A 14,998-nucleotide genomic window follows, 5' to 3' on the forward strand; every position below is an offset into this window, starting at 1 on the left:
GCTGGTCTCGAACTCCTGGGCTAAAGTGATCCTTATGCCTCAGCCTCCCAAAGTGCTGGGATTACAGGTGGGAGACACCACACCCAGCCCCCATGTCTATTAAGTTCTTAGTACAGTGTCCAGTACACAGAGTAAGGATCTGCTCTCTGGTGATTAGGAAGATCTAATGGCATGTCACGGATCTGGACTAAATCTCATCTCATCATCTATGTGGTTGCCAGGGTTTGTGCATTTTTCCCGGTGCAGGACTGCAGCCAGACCGTTGATGTGTCTGGCATTTGTTGGAAAGTGCGGCCTGCGTAACACATCACCGCGAGAGCAGGAGCCCTATGATGCGCTATTAAGTGCACAACTTTGGGGTCTGCTTGGCTGGAAGCAGGAGCAGCAAACTTGTCTATTAGCAATTTTGTCCTCATCGGTGCCAGATGCTTTCCCAAGATGCCAGCACACTCATCATTGCTACCAGACAGCCTCATTGGAGCTCTTTTTCTGGCCTCCTTTTTTGGCTTCTTTCTTCAGTTCTTTAGCATCACTGTCTGTGGGACCCTCCCTAGTTTGCAAATTCTTGTCTAGATTTCAGTCATTATCATAACCATCCAATTTGAAAGAAATCTTGTCATCTAGTTGAGCCACCTATCATATGTTGGTACAATTGCTGTAACTTCCCAGCCAAAACATGTGCTGGTCTGTGCTTGAACAGGGGCTGAGAACTCCCTCTGCTGTGAGGTCCTCGTATTCCTTCTATGGACGGACAATCAATGCCTGGAGAATTATTCTTTATGCCTCTCTGAGCTCTTGCCTTTGTTGTTCCTTTGGGGACTTGTACAAAGCAGGCCCATGCCATCCTCTAAGCAAGAGCCCTCCAAATAATTGAAAACCCCCCTTTCTTCTCTTCCAAATGAAACACCCCGTCTTTTTATTCTTATTTTTTATTTTTTTGACGTAGTCTTGCTCTGTCGCCAGGCTGGAGTGGCGCGATCTTGGCTCACTGCAACCTCGATCTTCCGGGCTCAAGCAGTCCTCCCGCCCCAGCCTTCCAAGTAGCTGGGACCACAGGTGCCACTTACTTGGAAGGCTGGGGCAGGATGCTACCACTCCTGGATAATTGTGTGGAGATGCGTTTCACCATGTTGCTTTAGCTGGTCTCAAACTCCTCAGCTCGAAGAGATCCTCCCGCCTGGACCTCTCAAAGTGCTGGGATTACAGAAATGAGCCTCCGCAACAGGCCTAGGTCCGTACTTCTAATCCTACATGCCTTTCCTGAAATAAGACACCTTACCTGACATTACAACCATAAGTCCAATCGTTCCCATTCTGTATTTCTACAATAGATATATGTTTATGTCCCTAGTTTAGGTCCTTCTATGTTCCTATTTTTTTTTTTTGGCCTCTGCACATCATTTTGTTTTCTAAAACAGCCTGTGGCTTCAAGTTACCTCTTGAATATATTCTTAATCTCACTTGTACTACCTCTGCCCTGTTCTCTGGATTTGCAAATGTTCTTTTCAGTGCTTCTTAGACTATCTCTGGTGAGGGACCAGTTTGTTTATTTGCCCTCAATTTGTTGCAGATCAGTGCTTTGGTAAAATGCAACAAAAAAGAATTACTAGAAAGAGGACTTTTTTTTAAGACATACAAAAAACCCATAGTTTTTTGGTTTTTGTTTTAGATTCAACAGGTAAAACACGCTATAAAATTCCTATAAAAGTTCATAAAGGTAGTGTGGACCCAAAGAGTGGGCAGCAGCAAGATTTATTGTGAAGAGCGAAAGAACAAACTTTCCACAGCATGCCAGACGACCCCAGCGGATTGCAGCTGGATTGCCACTGCTGGCTGGAGTGGCCAGCTTTTGTTTGCTTATTTGTCCCCACCCACGTCCTGCTGATTGGTCCATTTTACAGAGTGCTGATTGGTGCGTTTTTACAGATTACTAATTGGTGCATTTACAATCCGTTAGCTAGACACAGAGTGCTGATTGGTGTATTCTTACAGAGTGCTGATTGGTATATTTACAATCCTTTAACTAGACACTGAGTGCTGATTGGTGCATTTTTACAGAGTGCTGATTGGTGCATTTACAATTCTTTAGCTAGACAGAAAAGTTCTCCAAGTCCCCACTGGACCCAGGAAGTCAGCTGGCTTCACCTCTCCGTTCTTTCTGGGAATGGTGGCTCACGCCTCTAATCCCAGCACTTTGGGAGGCTGAGGCAGTTGAATCACCTGAGGTCAGGAGTTTGAGACTAGCCAGGCGAACATGGTGAAACCCTGTCTCTACTAAACCCACAAAAATTAGCCAGGCATGGTGGCGCATGCCTGTAATCCCACCTACTCAGGAGGCTGAGGCAAGAGAATTGCTTGAACCCAGGATGCGGAGGTTGCCCTGAGCGGAGATCGCACCATTGCACCTGAGTAACAAGAGCAAAACTCCGTCTCAAAAAAAAAAAAAAGGGAGAACGTCACTTTTAAACAAATCAGATGTTTCACTCACTGTAGAGAAGCTGCTCGTTTTCTCTTTTTCTCTTTCTCATTTTCTCTTTCTGTTTTGACCGGACAAGACAAACATATTGGGTGGTGTTTCACCCTCCTTAAGCCTCACTCTTATCTATCACACACGCGCTGGTGCTCAGACCTTCTCAGTGGGTTCTAAATCTTTCCTGGCACTGAATCCTGAGAGTAGAACTGAAACAAACAAAACACCCTTAGGAGAGAAGCGAGGGTTTAGGGCTTAGATAGCAAATCTAGGAAAGGGTGATGTTGGGGAAAATGGAAGGATTTCGTTGTATGAGCTTTGGAGTGCAGAAGAATTGGAAAATGAAGAAGGGGATGATGGAGAAGTGTGAGTTGTGATTTGAATCTCCTTTCCTCTCCTTCAAACAGCAATCTTAAGCCGAGCATGGTGGCATGCGCCCGTTGTCCCACCTATTCAGGAGGCTGAAGGGGGAAGATCTCTTAAACCGGGGAGTTCAAGGCCTTTCAGCCAGATGGAGTCCTTTCAGCCAGATGAGGAAGAAAATCATTTGATTTGCAATGAACACAAAACACAGCACAATGAGACCCTGTCTGTAGTTGGAAAAAAACAGCAATCATGAAGATCTGAATTCCTTTCACCTTCCTAGTCCATGATTGGACAGTGTGTTTTTTTTTTTTTTTTTTTTTTTTTTTTTTTTTTGAGACGGAGTCTCGCTCTGTCGCCCAGGCTGGAGTGCAGTGGCCGGATCTCAGCTCACTGCAAGCTCCGCCTCCCGGGTTTACGCCATTCTCCTGCCTCAGCCTCCCGAGTAGCTGGGACTACAGGCGCCCGCCACCTCGCCCGGCTAGTTTTTTGTATTTTTAGTAGAGACGGGGTTTCACCATGTTAGCCAGGATGGTCTCGATTTCCTGACCTTGTGATCCGCCCGTCTCGGCCTCCCAAAGTGCTGGGATTACAGGCTTGAGCCACCGCGCCCGGCTAGACAGTGTTGCTTACCGCAGTGAAGCCTCATAATAATGAGTAACGCCCCTCCTCATAACAGCATGGAAGATGGTTCCTATCCTAAAGCTTCATAATAACCAGTAACGTCCCTCCGTATAACAGCATGGGAGATGGTTCCTGTCCTCCATGCAGCTCCCTTATTCGAAGTGAGGGGGATCTCAAAATCTTACCTCCTTTGGGTGTTGGGGGCAGGACCACCCTGTTGGATAAGTCATGTCTCCAGTATTCTCCCTGTCCAATCTAACCATGGTAGATTTCAAGCAGTACTGGAGCTCTGCCAATGTCCCTGTTGAACAAGGTATCCAGAGTTATCCCGATAGATAGCGAAGATGAGCTGACAACAGCCACCAGGTGGCGTCCAATTGCAGTTGGCCTGGGGAGTGTAGGAGTCACATTGGAGGCTCAGGTCCCCAAGGTCAGTCATGCATTGGGAACGATGTGACTTAGCCCCGTGCCCTCCCACCCACATCATCACACTTATCACATCATGGCATGATTTTTACTGTATGTCATAGCAAATCAAATGATTCTGTATTTGGCTGCATTATCTAGCTTTTTTTTTTTTTGGAGGGGGAGTGTTTAGTTTTGTTTTCTAATTGAGTAGAGGCAGGATCTCGTTATCTTGCCCAGGCTGGTCTGCAACTTCTGGACTCAAGCAGTCCTCCCACCTTAGCCTCCCCAAACGCTGGGATGACAGGTGTGAGCCACTGTGCCTGTCCTCACTGTCCAGTTTGGATTATCCACACTGAAAGAAGAAACCAGGGAGAGCTAACAAGAAGCAATATGTAATCCAAAAGGTCAGCCATTTGATGTTGGAATATGTTATTTAGCTTCTTGAAATATCAGTGGGTGGAATGTCCTGAGAATCCATTTTGAACAAAATAATGAGTTCACACTGTAAAGACATGTCTTAGGAGAAGTGGTACAATGCTCTAGCTTCATTCGATTTTAATAGGGAGAGGTTCTATCCTATTTATGGCTCCCACCCACTCTGGGTCTTCAGCTGAATGACTGAGATGAGCATTACTCCGAGCAGGGCTACCAACACTCATGCCTCTCTGGGAACCAGAGCCGCAGCAAGGTTTGGATACAAGAAACTAAAGTGAGCGAGGCAAAGTATTTACAATGTATATGCATTGGCATTGTTTAGCCAGAGGCTTAGCTTTGGGCTAATGGGAAGAACCTGAGGCTGGCTGGTTCCGCTCTGGACTGCACCTTGCAGGCCCTGTATTTTCCCTGAGTCGCGTTTCCTGTCAGGTGCATTAGCTAAAAAATGAGGAAGTTGACTGCTTATTGTTGAGCTGCATTCAAATGATAAAGATGGGCCAGGCATGGCCTACTGGCTCATGCCTCTAATGCAGCACTTTGAGAGGCTGAGGTGGGAGGATCGCTTGAAGCCAGGGGTTCAAGACCAGCCTGGGCAACACAACTCCATCTCTACAAAAAATAAACAATTAGCTGGATGTGGTGGTGCACACCTGTAGTCCCAGCTGCTCAAGAGACTGAAGTGGGAGGATTGCTTGAGACTGGGAGATCGAGGCTGCAGTGAGCCATGATGGTGCCACTGCACTCCAACCTGGTGACAGAGTGAGACCCTATCTCTTAAAAAAATAAAAAAGAGGTAAAGATGTGTGTTTCATGAGTCAACATAGAGGGGAGGTTCTCCTGGGCTGGGCCTCTGCCAGTCATCCACCCAGGGAATGAGAGGCAACTCTGTGTCATGCACCTTGTCTTCCCCTCTCCCAGAGCCCATATGATATTGTAATGTGACATTTGCTTGATTTGTTCCTCCAATACTCAGGCAATCCCTGCGAAATAGCCAAACATTATTGTCTCCATCTATTTTATGGTTAAGGAAATTACTCCAAATCACAGGCCACTGAAACAGCAGGACAGCATAATAGGGTCCTTTTGTTTATTGTGCATTATAGGGTGTTTCCCTTGAGTGGCCAAAGGAAACATCTTCAATGTTGAAGCAAGTATTTCATTCAGTGAGATGGTCCGAGTTGGCAGCTGGAACCGTAGGTAACAAGTTGGGACTGCGTGGCCAGGTCTAGCTGATGTGATGGAGCCACGGTGACACCACCTGCGAGAGTGGGTGGGCTGGGGTGGGCTGGGGAGGAAATGATGGAAGTGTAATTATTTGAATGAATTTATAATAGCTGCTTAAGGAATTGTGCTTCACTGACCGGAGTCCCACTTGGAAACTTAATTCGTTTTTGATATTTATTTTCTAAAATCATGCTTTACAAATGAGAAACTGAAAGCCAAAGTGTAAAGCTTCTTCAAAACCCTCAGCATTGTAATCAAATGGCTAGATGGTGGGGCTTAGGCTGCTGCTGGGAGCCTCCAAATAGACCTTGACTCCCTTGTACAGGTCCGAAATTGTACTCGGCAGCCTAGATTCAGGCCCCCACCCTTTTTTTAGACCGAATCTCCCTCTGTCGCCTAGGTTGGAGTGCAGTGGCACGATCTCAGCTCACCTCAACGTCCGCCTCCCAGGTTGAAGCGATTCTCCTGCCTCAGCCTCCCGAGTAGCTGGGATTACAGCATACGCCATCACACCCGGTTAATTTTTGTATTTTTAGTAGAGACGAGGTTTCACCATGTTGGCCAGGCTCGTCTCAAACTCCTGACCTCAGGTGATCCACCTGCCACAGCCTCCCAAAGTGCTGGGATTACAGGCGTGAGCCACCACACCCAGTCAGATTCAGGCCCTTGACTTGACCAAGTTGCCCTAAAGGAAGACACTTTAGGGAGTGGCTCATACAGATGAAGCCCACGAAGACTGATTTATTAGCTAGCATGTGGATTAATTTCTACAATAGGAGACTTTTGTACAGTGTAAATACTCTCAGTGAGTAGTTCTGCTCAGAAACAAGCGAAAATTCGACAAAAGAAGTTTATATAGTGAGCGCTTATCCAAAAAAAGACACGCAGAGAGAGAGAGGCAAGGTGGAAGGGAAGAAGGAAGACAGAGAGGAGGAGAAGGGGAAAGACAAGAAAGAGGGAGATGGAGAGAGAGAGAACGAAAAGGAAGGATGACAAGACAGGAAGACAGAGAAAAGTCTTTTCTGAAGACTGAAGGAGGGAAGGAAGGAAAGAAGGGAAGGACGGGGGGAAACACAGAGGGACAGAGAGAGAAAAGAAGGGAGGGAGGAGGGAAGGAAAGAAGGAAGGAAGGTAGGTCAGACAGAAAGAGAGAAAGGTGGGAAGTGGCCGGGCCCGGTGGCTCACCCCTGTAATCCCAGCACTTCTATTTGTCTGTCCATCAAAATACAGGTAACCGTTTCCTTTTCTGTCCTTTGAAAGGAGGCCTAAGGGAGAGGATCTCTTGAGCCCAGGAATTCAAGACCAGCCTGGACAACACAGAGAGACCTCCTCTCTATTTTTAAGAAAACATTTATAAGGGAAGGAGGGAGACAGAAAAAGCAGGAAGGAAAGAAGGAAGGAAGGAAGGAAGGAAAGAAGGAAGGAAGGAGTGGGCTTTGATAAACAAGTTGTAGCAGCTATGATGGCGTGTGTACCCTTCTTCCCCAAACACCTCATCCTTGTTATTAGGATCAGAACACTCATCCTCGCAACCTCTTTGCCTGCCTTTTCTCTTTTTCCATGTTTATTATCAACCACTAGAATCTCTTCTAATGAGTTACTTTGCTTAACGTTAGCTATATTTAGTGTTTTCCCTGAAGGCAGAGACTCCCCTCACCTTCTCTCTGTGCCTATACACTTTGTTGGCTGGGAAGGTTTCGACAGAGGGCTAATCGTGTCTAGTTTATGTTGATTCAAATTAATTTCCATTTTAGAAACTTCCATTTCAGAAATTGGTATTTCCCAGTGTTTTTCTCCCTCGGTTTTGTGGAGATGTCACCTCAGAGGAGACTGAAACCACCTCTGGAAAGCAGGAGTCTCAGCCTGTCAATGGAACTTTTTTCCTGTTAAATGTCTCAGTGTGTTTCGTGTGCCCTAATTTCCAATGGCTGTCAGTTACAATATCAGAAATTAAAACCCATGCAGAAATCACAGTGTCTTTGTTTTCACTGTCTTCCAGTGTCATCTTGCATTACAACATATAAGAAGACACCACCTCCAGTCCCACCCAGAACTACCACGAAACCTTTCATTTCTATCACAGCCCAGAGTAGCACAGAGTCAGCCCAGGATGCCTACATGGACGGCCAGGGCCAACGAGGAGATATTATCAGCCAGTCTGGACTCAGCAACTCCACCGAGAGCCTGGACAGTATGAAGGCTCTGACCGCCGCCATCGAAGCTGCAAACGCCCAGATCCATGGCCCTGCCAGTCAACACATGGGTAATAACACTGCCACCGTCACCACCACGACTACCATAGCCACCGTCACCACGGAGGACAGGAAGAAGGACCACTTTAAGAAAAATCGATGCCTGTCTATCGGGATACAGGTAATAGCCTCCCTTTCTGTCCTTTGAAATAGGAACTTAAAACTAAGGAATGTTAACACTTTTTCTTTCCCCGGAAGATTTGCTTTCTTGCCGCTTGGAATCATACACCTATGTGTAGGACCAGATTTTCAAGTGATTGGCTGTGGACTCCGTATACTGTTAAATGTGACCAAGAGTATGAAAGTATTTTCTCTGGAGACATTATTAGCAGCTATTATTTTTGTTCTCTAAATTGAATGTGTGACTCAAACTGCAGGATAATTCAAAGAACATGAACACAATCAAACACGAGGTGCTTTTAATTCCTAACACACATTTCTATTTTTAGAAAAAAGAGTGGACTTGCAAGAATAGCCAGGGTCATCGAGCCACATAACAGTGTGTTCAACACTATTGAATGACCATATGAGAACAAAAATGCGAACCACTTCCCATAGATGTGGGAGTGAAGGCGAGCAAGACCAAAGTGACTGATAGTGTGGAAAGCAATAACTCACATCACAGCATCATGAGGAAAGAATGTGCACTAGTTTCAGCCTAATCAAGCATTTCATGAAAATGGTAGAAAACTCAGTAGGCTTCTCAGTTCAGTTCACTGTTTTTCTGCTTTTCAAAGATAAGATCAAACTGATTCCACCTTGTTTCTTTTACACCTGTTTAGCTGGGTTACCCTGCTAGAAATGTTCTTCTATCAAAGCAGAAAAATCATCCTCTCTCTCCATTTTTTTTGTGCTGTATTATCCTTTGAAAAATAACTTCTCAATTTGCTGTTGAAAAAATCCATCCACATTGAACCCACTCTAAGTCTAATTTAAAAGCCAGGTGTGGCCAGGCACAGTGGCTCACGCCTGTAATCCCAACACTTTGGGAGGCCGAGGCGGGCGGGTCACCTGAGGTCGGGAGTTCAAGACCAGCCTGACCAACATGGAGAAATGCCGTCTCTACTAAAAATACAAAATTAGCCAGGCATGGTGGTGCATGCCTGTAATCCTAGCTACTTGGGAGGCTGAGGCAGGAGAATCGCTTGAACCCAAGAGGCAGAGGTTGTGGTGAGCCGAGATCGCGCCATTGCACCCCAGCCTAGGCAACAAGAACAAAACTCCATCTCAAAAAAATAAAACTAAAAAAAATTTTTTTTTTTTGTTTTTTTTTTTTTTGAGACGGAGTCTCGCTCTGCCCCCCAGGCTGGAGTGCAGTGGCCGGATCTCAGCTCACTGCAAGCTCCGCCTCCCGGGTTCACGCCATTCTCCTGTCTCAGCCTCCCGAGTAGCTGGGACTACAGGCGCCCGCCACCTCGCCCAGCTAGTTTTCTGTATTTTTTAGTAGAGACGGGGTTTCACCGTGTCGGCCAGGATGGTCTCGATCTCCTGACCTCGTGATCCGCCCATCTCGGCCTCCCAAAGTGCTGGGATTACAGGCTTGAGCCACCGCGCCCGGCCTAAAAAAAATTTTTTAATGACCGTTTTAACTATTTTTACACGTGCAGTTCAGTGGCACTAAGGACATTCACATTGTTGTGTGACCATCACTACATTGTGTGTGTTTAGTGGTAATGATGCACCCACTAAACTATAACCTCCACAGGGAGCTAGATTTTTTAACACTCAGTCTCAGAATAATAAATATTATTATTATTTTCACCCAGTAGGATGGAACTAGACTTAAATCCACATATAACATTGGGGAGAAAAATTTTTACTTGAGATATTATCTCATGTCTTAAATAGTTGGATATTTTAGTGAATAAAAAAATTGTTCTTATTCTTACTCTAATCATCGTACACTGCTATATAAATTATAGCAAAGTACTGAGTACTTTATGTGCCTCTCATTTAACTCATCCAATGACCTTATGGCGTAGGTGTTAGGATCATCTCTACCCTACAGATGAGAGCACAGAGAGGTTGAAAACCTTGCTCAAGGTCACCTGCTTTTTGTTGGCAGAGCCAAGATTATACCGAGTGTCTAACATGATCACATTATACTACTTCTTTGATGGAGAATAATAAGTAAAAAAAAAAAAAAAAAAAGCCAGGCACGGTGGCTCACGCCTGTAATCCTAGCACTTTGGGAGGCTGAGGTAGGCAGATCACGAGGTCAAGAGATCGACACCATCCTGGCCAACATGGTGAAACCCCATCTCTACTAAAAATACAAAAATTAGCTGGGTGTGGTGGCCCATGTATGTAGTCCCAGCTACTTGGGAGGCTGAGGCAGGAGAATCACTTGAACCCGGGAGGTGGAGGTTGCAGTGAGCCGAGGTTGTGCCACTGCACTCCAACCTGGCGACAGAGTAAGACTCTGTCTCAAAAAAAAAAAAAAAAAAAGACTCAAAATATTCATTGAATTTCATTATACATAAATCAAATTTAAATGCAAGTTCCCAAAATATGTCACACTAGGATCTCAGACTTTCTCCCACGCTTTCCCTCTTAGGGCCAGAGTTTCTAATCTTTTACCAAAACTTTAAATTTAATTCATACCCAATAGCTAAATACTACATCTACTTATTTTACAACCTCCGTGAACTTAGATTAATTACTTAGTATTTCTGTATCTCAGATTCCTCATCTGGGAAATGAGAATAATAATAGTCCTTATTTCATATGGTGTATTTTGGGTGTAGTAAAAATTAATTGATTAAAATATATGTAAGACTGTAAGCACAGTGCCAGGCGTAAGTGTTCAACAATTATTAGATTTAGCTGTTATGATGACTATTGTCCTTTAAAATTATAATTAGCTAAATATGCTGAACTAAATAATCCACGGCCTCTCTCAATTATTACTTTTTGGACAGAGATCTCATATCCTGCAATTTCTTTTACAATTTTTGAAAGCCACTTTATAAATTTAAGTATATTACTCTAGATACAATACTTAAAAGGTGCCATTTGCCAATATTTGGAGCTAAGAGTAAAAAATCACAGAGATAAATTTATATACAACGACTAAAGCTTACAAGATACTAATACTTGATGCAAATGAGCTGGCTGTTCTGGGACGGGTGGGGATGAGGCTTGGACCAGGAAGAGAACAATGTCCTCCATTCTTGTTCTGATGAACCCTGCTTCTTTTCTGTCTCCTTTTTTTTTTAATGCATTGAGGATCATGCTTCTTCAGGGAAATAACTACCATGCATCTTCTGAAAAAAGTTTCATTGGATAGTTTTATACCACTGCATAGTGAAGACACAACATCCTACTTTGGCTGACATCCTAAGCGTTTTTAATTTACATGAGTGTAGTCATATGGAATTGGTTAAAATCCCATCCAGGAAATCACAGACCAGGCTCGCTTCTTAAACGGAGACAGTTTAATATACAAAATTGGTTACACAGGTATGGGAAGACTGAGACAGCAATAAAAGGAAAAAGAAAGAAAAGGTGGGGTTACCAGAACTTTACGAGCTCAGAAGGAAGGCCTGGGGTAGCCTGTGCTCAGACTGTGAGATGGCAGAGTCAGGTGGTGCTGGGACTTTGGAGTGGTGCAGAGCAGCTGGTGCATGGGCTGTTGAAAGGAGCTGGAGGGCCAGGCGTGGTGGCGCACGCCTGTAATCCCAGCACTTTGGGAGGCCAAGGTGGGTGGATCACCTGAGGTCAGGAGTTTGAGACCAGCCTGACCAACATGGTGAAACCCCATCTCTACTAAATAAAAAAATTAGCTGGGTTTGGTGGTGCATGCCTATAATCTCACCTACTTAGGAGGGTGAGGCAGGAAAATCCCTTGAACTTGGGAGACGGAGCTTGCAGTGAGCCAAGATTGTGGCATTGCACTCCAGCTTGGGCAACAAGAGTGAAACTCCATCAAAAAAAAAAAAAGAAAGAAAGGAGGGAGGGAAGGAAAGAAGGGAGGGAAGGAAGGAAGGAAGGAAGGAAGGAAGGAAGGAAGGAAGGAAGGAGGGAGGGAGGGAGGGAGGGAGGAAGGAAGGAAGGAAGGAAGGAAGGAAGGAAGGAAGGAAGGAAGGNGGAGGGAGGGAGGAAGGAAGGAAGGAAGGAAGGAAGGAAGGAAGGAAGGAAGGAAGGAAGGAAGGAGCTGGAGCCGGGTGCAGTGGCTCACGCCTGTAATCCCAGCAGTTTGGGAGGTTGAGGCAGGTGGATCGCGAGGTCAGGAGTTGAAGGCCAGCCTGGTCAAGATGGTGAAACGCCATCTCTACTAAAAATACAAAAAAATTAACCGGGTGTGGTGATGGGCACCTGTAATCCCAAGTACTCGAGAGGCTGAGACAGAGAATTGATTGAAGCCGGGAGACGGAGGTTGCAGTGAGCCGAGATCGCGCCACTGCACTTTAGCCTGTGCAACAGAGGAAGACTCCATCTCAAAAAAAAAAAAAAGAAAGGAGCTGGAGGGTGGAGCCATAGCTGCCCTCACATGTGGGAATGATGCCAGAAGAAGGTAGAAACAGGAAGGAAGTTCCTTCTCTTCTTCCACCTTCCTTTATTAGAACACAACTGGAAACCAGCCGACAAGGAGGCCTAGGAAATGTAGTTTGGGAGTCCTGGCCTCAATGTCGAAGAGCAGCTGAATGTAGAAGATGGGCTTGGGGCTGCTAGACAGTAAGCAAATCACCAAAGCAAAGCTCTTTGTCCGATAAATAAATAAATAGCTGTTTCCTTCCATCAGTGTGTGTGTTAAAAGGCCTAAAATGGACATGATCCGTGTGCATCTTTGCTCCTATGTTCTTATGGGAGCAACTCATGGCACTCTGATTCTAGAATACTTAAAGATATAAATTTCTATAGCATAATATGGCACCAAAACAAGTCAAATACTTTATCTGGTGTTTTTCTTGATGCTCTAGTGTTGGGGGCGAGGGGGCATTGTGGGGACTGGCTGCTTTGGATTTAGGGCAAAGTTGTATGTCTAAACTGAAAGTCATAGGCACCATTAAGGATAATTTTTTTGTTTTCTTATAATTACAAAATGAGTAATTCATGTATACAGTATTATTATAAAGAGTTCATACAGTGCAGGAGTGTATAGAGCAAAATATGAGATTTCCCCTTCTTTCCCACTCCCACCTACTATTTCTACTGTACTCCCCAAAGGTGACACCTGGCAACAGTTGGTTACACTGTCTTTTAGTCTTTCAAGAGCAATTCTGACTACAGATGGGTTTCACGTACTACCTTTAGGCCCTGACTCCTCTATCTCTCGATGGTACATTATGATTTCCATCTATTATCATTTAACTCAAGTTGCAAAACAGATTAAAAGAACAGCTTAATCCTTCACATTATGTGAAATGCAATGGCTTTCTCTATTCTTTTAATGAATAAAAGAAAATTTAGTTATTTGAGATCGTACTCTTAAGACTTATTTATTTCCTTTAATACCTGTCCAAGTGTACCGATATGTTAATATTTTATGTTTATGTGAAGAAATAAGTCCAACTGCAGATAATGAAACTTGTCTCTGCCAGGTAAAGTACAAACCAAAGAAATTGTTACTATTCGAAAGAAAGCTTTGAAAAGTAAAAAGGCACATTATTGGCTATGCGCAGTGGCTCACGCCTGTAATCCCAGCACTTTGGGAGGCTGAGGCGGGCGGATCACGAGGTCAGGAGATCGAGACCATCCTGGCTAACATGGTGAAACCCTGTCTCTACTAAAAATACAAAAAATTAGTTGGGCGTGGTGGCGGGCGCCTGTAGTCCCAGCTACTCGGGAGGCTGAGGCAGGAGAATGGCGTAAACCCGGGAGGCGGAGCTTGCAGTGAGCCGAGATCGTGCCACTGCACTCCAGCCTAGGCAACAGAGCCAGACTCCGTCTCTAAATAAAAAAATAAAATAAAATAAAATACAGTAAAATAAAATAAAATAAAATGACACATTATCTTAGATTCATAATTTATTGACTTAAAATAATAAAGGAACACTAAGGAGATACTTTCAAAACATTTAAGCCTTGAAGACTTTATTTAGATGGCCTTGAAGTCAGCATCAACGTTTATTTGGAAAGAGATTTTTGGAGGGACCTGTCTCCAATCAAAACTAATGAGCCTTACGGAGATCATTTTAATGAATTCCAAAAAGAAGAAATAATCAGTCATGTTTGCCAACCATGACGCATTAAAATTAGAAACGAACACTAAACAGATAACAAAATATAACCATTTGCAAATATTAAAACATTTAAATAACATTTGGATTACAGAAGGAATTCAAGATTATTTCGAAATAAATGACAGCAGGAATCCTATAAATCATCACTATGGGCTGTGGCTGTAGTTATGATCTAAGAATAATTCCTAGCCCTATATTCTTTCATAATTAAGGAAGAAATATTGCAATATAAACACTCAATTTACAAAGCTAGAAAAGGAACAACAGATTCAAAAGAAGGAATTACTAATGATGAAAGTATAGATAAATGCATTAGAAAACAAAACAGAGCAATGGCAATAACAAGTAAAGTGGAATTGATAAACGAAAATTGGTTATTTAAAAATACTAAATAATAGACAAGTCTGATTGAGAAAGGCCATATAGAAATTAACAATATTAGAAATGGGAATAGTATATGACCTTTTGAGAAAATTATAAAAGATTCTTGTGACAACTTAATGTTGGTAAATTTTAAAGTCAAAATAATATAGACACTCATGTATATTACCAATACTGATGCAAGAGGGAGTATTAAATCTGGGGAAAGAGGTCAGGTGCAATGGCTCACGCCTGTAATCCCAACACTTTGGGAAGCTGAGGTGGGTAGATGGCTTGAGCCTGGGAGTTCAAACCAGCCTAAGCAACATAACAAGACCCTGTCTCTACAAAAAAAAAAGAAAAAATTAGTTGTGTGTGCTGGCACACACCTGAGTCCAAGCTACTTGGGAGGCTGAGGTGGGAGGATCACTTGAGCCCAGGAGGTCACAGTGGCAGTAAGCCGTGATTTGCCACAGCACTCCAGCTTAGATGAGAGAAACCGTCTCTCTAAAAAATAAATAAATAAATAAAATTAAAACCTGGAGGAAGAATAAAGTGCAAAAAAAGTAAAAACAAAACAAAACCAAAAAAACCTTTCACAAATGTTACAGACTTGGATCATTTTAACAGGAAAGGTTTTTTTTTTTTTTTTTTTTTTTTTTTTTTTTTTTTTTTTT

At 43.7% G+C, this 14,998-nt stretch overlaps 1 protein-coding gene across 8 annotated transcripts in view; it reads left to right on the forward strand.

Moving 5' to 3' along the window:
• The window catches only part of DLGAP1 (DLG associated protein 1), a 960,906-nt gene that overhangs the window by 865,544 nt on the left and 80,364 nt on the right, over nt 1–14,998 (forward strand). For 7 of the 8 annotated variants that reach the window (XM_025365244.1, XM_025365243.1, XM_025365245.1 and 4 more), the window contains one exon: nt 7,524–7,897. In XM_025365244.1, coding sequence (XP_025221029.1) covers nt 7,524–7,897 — 374 coding nt within the window. The remainder of the gene's footprint in view (nt 1–7,523; nt 7,898–14,998) is intronic. The other variant, XM_025365250.1, reaches the window with a different exon arrangement.

This window comes from Theropithecus gelada, chromosome 18, assembly GCF_003255815.1.
Source record: "Theropithecus gelada isolate Dixy chromosome 18, Tgel_1.0, whole genome shotgun sequence".
Classification (NCBI taxonomy): Eukaryota; Metazoa; Chordata; class Mammalia; order Primates; family Cercopithecidae; genus Theropithecus; species Theropithecus gelada.